Below are 3,935 nucleotides of genomic sequence, written 5' to 3' on the forward strand. Positions count from 1 at the left end.
CAAACGCAATCATTTCTTGCGTAGATCATCAAACTCGCACGCCACGCAGTCTACCAAAACGCGATCGACAGCAATTGCTGTGCCTGCATTTCATCAGGAAGAGTTAGCCGGTAGAGGGATAGAACGCATTCTGGTTCTGCTGATTTTTGATGGTCCGCACATTTCGTCGGTGCAATTATTTATATACGAAAACCCAGACATAATTACAGGGCGGTACGCAGTTTTCGGAGTTAACACTTTCGTAGTTGGGAAAATGCCGCTGGCGTATTTTATTGATGCAACAAGCGGCCGACAAGTCGACTAATATAACAGATGAATACTGCAAAACCTCGTAGCATTTAGGATGTCTGCGGCTAAGAGATCTCTGTGGATGCTCTGGTTTTCTTTCGATGATGGATTTTTGATGTTTCTTTAAATATTTTCTGATTAACGCGTCGCTGAATGTGGTATATAGCACACATAGCTCAGAAATTTGATAGTCACGGATAAACGGATTCGATTTAAATATTCGCTAAGTCGTTAGAGGCTCTTTGACGTTGTGGCTTAAAAAAGCCTTCTTAATGAGAACGCAAGTATTTGTGAAGCATAAGCCATAAATATTAAAAGTGAAGGGACCTGATCCTTGGATTTGGATTCAGAAGTTCAAGGTGCGCCTCATATATCAGCTGATAGTATATGATACATATATATAATATTGCTATCAATGAGGAGCCAACTCGTTTATACGCTGAAGGAACTAAATATATTTGGTAAGGGCTGCTGAGAAAACCATAACGATTTGTTGTGAATACGCTGAGGAGATAATGTTCATAACAACAACATTTATTAAAAATGCAAGCGATCACTGCCATATTCCGCGAATATTTGCTTATGTGATATCAGTAGCGCCGTTGAAATTGTCGAACTGATTACAATTGAGAACAGCAATCTCAATATTTGCTTAATCGAAGTACTTGCGTAATCTAAAATGAAAGCTTGACTTACAAATCAAGCCTAATCAGTGTCTTCGAGTGCAGCCGAAGTATACATCTATATGTGCAGGGTATATGTACGTATGAACCACGCAGTCCATATCGCGCTAACAATCGCTGGCCTTTACAACAACAAAATGCAATCAAAACAAATTGATTGAGAGAAATATTATAGACAAGAGAAACCGATTTTAGTACCCTGTTTATGGCACGCTGAATGCCGCAACACTCAGCGCCTCAACACGTATTTATTTCAGAGTTTATATATACCAAATTTTTTTGTTTGAACGGATCGTTACAGTGATTGTCGTCTATATGTATGCACATGCATATAGTTGTTGTTGTCGCTTGTCACTTCTCTCAGATGGTCACTAATTGTTGTTGCTTAACGCGGATATTTTAACAACTTTATTATGAACAACCAATTAAACCGCATCGAGTCGATTTGCAGTTAAAGGTGAAAATTACACACAGCAGTGGTGGGAGAGCCAGAGGAATGCTCGGAAGGGAAACAGAAACCAAAAACTAAAACTTGTTGCTTGCCTCTGGCAACATTTTGCCATCTTCATTCACCATTCACCAAGCGATGGAGCCATTAATGTCTGGGCACATGTCACCAGCGAATTTATGCACCGAATGAAATAGAGTTTGCAATTACAATGAAATGGTTGCCTGGTGTGCATACATAAGTAATACATACAGCTGATGCCTTATATAATTTTTTTGAAATAATGAAAACTTTTGGAGCAATTGGTTTCAAAAAAGTTGAAAAACATAAAAAAAAATATTTTTAGAAGCAGATAGTGAGATTACCGCCAAATTTAGTTTGAAAGTCGGTACTTGGAAGTGTATACAAAGCAGCGCCAATTTTAATTCTGCTTGAATTAGTGTAGAGTGTGGGTTTTGGAAGCTAAAAGATTGTTGAACAGTGTACGGTGATAAGCAAGAAGCTGGGATTTTCGGCCAAATATAACATTTCTAGTCTCTGTACGCTTAGTGCTCGTTATTATTCGTAAGTGAGCTGACGTACTTGCTGCCGCAAAGATGACTAAAATAGGTGAGACGCAAGTAAATAAATTTCATTAATAATTAATGTGTTTTTAAATGCCTCAATTAGCTGTATTGTTGCTTGGCTTATTACACCTGCAATTCTCTAATGGATTGGATCGCCAAAGTCGTGTTGAATTCGCCTTGAATTTCTTCAAAACAATCTCAACATATCAGCCAAATGAGAACATCATCGTATCTCCCATCTCGGTGCAAACCTGCTTAGCGATGACGTATGTCGGCTCTGATAATCAAACGGCAGCTGAGATGCAACGCGTGCTCTCTCTGAAGCGATTTGCTAGCAAAGCGGACGCAGCCGTCGATTTTGGCGAATTCATACAAACTACTGTCAAATCTCCCCAAAGTAAACTGGAAATGGCCAATCGCATTTATATTGATAAACGACTACAAATAGTACCCACATACTATGAGTTAATTAGCAAATATTTTCGGTCTACAGCGGTAACGATAGATTTCGCAAGTAATGAGGAAGCGGCGCAAAGCATAAATGCGTGGGTAGAGTCCGAAACTCATGGAAAGATAAAAAGCCTTATTAATCCATCCGCCTTGACAGCAGACACTGCTATAGTGCTGACGAATGCAATATACTTCAAGGCGGAGTGGCTTTATCCATTCGATCCGTCATACACAGTTCCACGAGATTTTAATTTGAACTCGGCGCAGAAAGTAAAGGTGCCAATGATGTATCGAACAGATGTGCACATAAAATATGCTGAAGTGACTAGGCTCGATCTAGTTGCAGCGGAGCTGCCATATAACGACACAGCTCTCCGTATGTTGATATTGTTACCAAATCAGTTAGATGGCGGAGTTGCTAGATTGGAGCAGACATTGAGCATGAACGCACTGCAGCATGTGAAGTATTTGTTGAAAGAAACGACTTTGGATGTCATGCTGCCAAAGTTTAAAATTGAATTCGATTTAAGCTTGGTTGAGCCTTTGAAGACAGTGAGTAGTTGCACTTTAAAAAGTGACTTATACAAATATTTTGCTATTATTCAGATGGGTATGAATTTGTTGTTTTCTAATGCTGAACTTTCAAATATGGTGACTGGCGCCAAGGGCCCACTCTATGTGTCAGAGGTTAAGCATAAGGCTTTCATTTCAGTGGACGAAAAAGGTTCAGAGGCTGCAGGTGCCACATGTAAGTATAAAATAGCCTTCAAGTGAAACATAATTTAGGTGTTCCTCATTATTCTCGCAGACTCGCAAATACTAGAGAGATCAGGTCGCTTCTTCCAGCCGAACTTGAAAGTCGATCGGCCATTCGTATTCATCATATTGGACGATAATGCGATCTACTTTACTGGGCATGTGCTGAAATTCTGAGACGAATGATTTATTGGCTTCCAAACGCCAAAGTGGCGCCAACTGGAGTCGAGTGATTGCTGTGGGCAAATTTCAAATTTATAGGTAGAACAAAATGCCATTAGCGGAACAAATGAGGTAGAAAAGAATCATGGAAATAAATAGTGTAGATAATGAGAAATCAACAAATGATTGACTTTGATTTCTAGTTGATTACTCACCAATCAGTTGAAACTGCTAACAAATTAACGTTAATCATTAATTATAGTCTGACGGTGTTGAAGAATCACCGTTGAACTACACGGTTGTAACGACCTACGTGCATGCGGTGGTTGCGAATCAACTTGTTGCAGGTCTTGTAAGAATAATTACTGGAAAATATTAGATTCTCACTTAACGCAATTGTTTCGGCATATATTTATTCTCAATTGTGAAACTGTTATTGAAATTATAAAATACTGAGTGATTAAAGTTCCCTGCTTGGTACACTCTCTACCCACACTGCGAAGAGAGTCAATGTGATGGTTGCATGTTCCCGCAGGGCAATGACTGCTTAAGAGTGCTCTGTGGGGAGATTTCTAACGCTTT

At 39.4% G+C, this 3,935-nt stretch overlaps 1 protein-coding gene across 2 annotated transcripts; it reads left to right on the forward strand.

Annotated features, from left to right (window-relative positions):
* Positions 1–1,919: 1,919 nt before the first annotated feature.
* Positions 1,920–3,536, forward strand: LOC106619325 (serine protease inhibitor 42Dd). Of its 2 annotated transcripts, XM_036369417.2 has the most exons (4): positions 1,920–2,028; positions 2,089–2,987; positions 3,042–3,183; positions 3,244–3,536. In XM_036369417.2, exons 1-4 carry the CDS (start codon positions 2,016–2,018, stop codon positions 3,366–3,368), a joined length of 1,179 nt encoding a protein of 392 aa, XP_036225310.2. In that variant the 5' UTR covers positions 1,920–2,015; the 3' UTR covers positions 3,369–3,536. The 2 variants fall into 2 exon arrangements, with proteins under 2 accessions (XP_036225310.2, XP_069963166.1); XM_070107065.1 differs by lacking the exon at positions 1,920–2,028 and having other exon boundaries at positions 2,076–2,987.
* The last annotated feature ends 399 nt before the right edge of the window (positions 3,537–3,935 follow it).

The sequence above is a fragment of the Bactrocera oleae genome, chromosome 3, assembly GCF_042242935.1.
Source record: "Bactrocera oleae isolate idBacOlea1 chromosome 3, idBacOlea1, whole genome shotgun sequence".
Classification (NCBI taxonomy): Eukaryota; Metazoa; Arthropoda; class Insecta; order Diptera; family Tephritidae; genus Bactrocera; species Bactrocera oleae.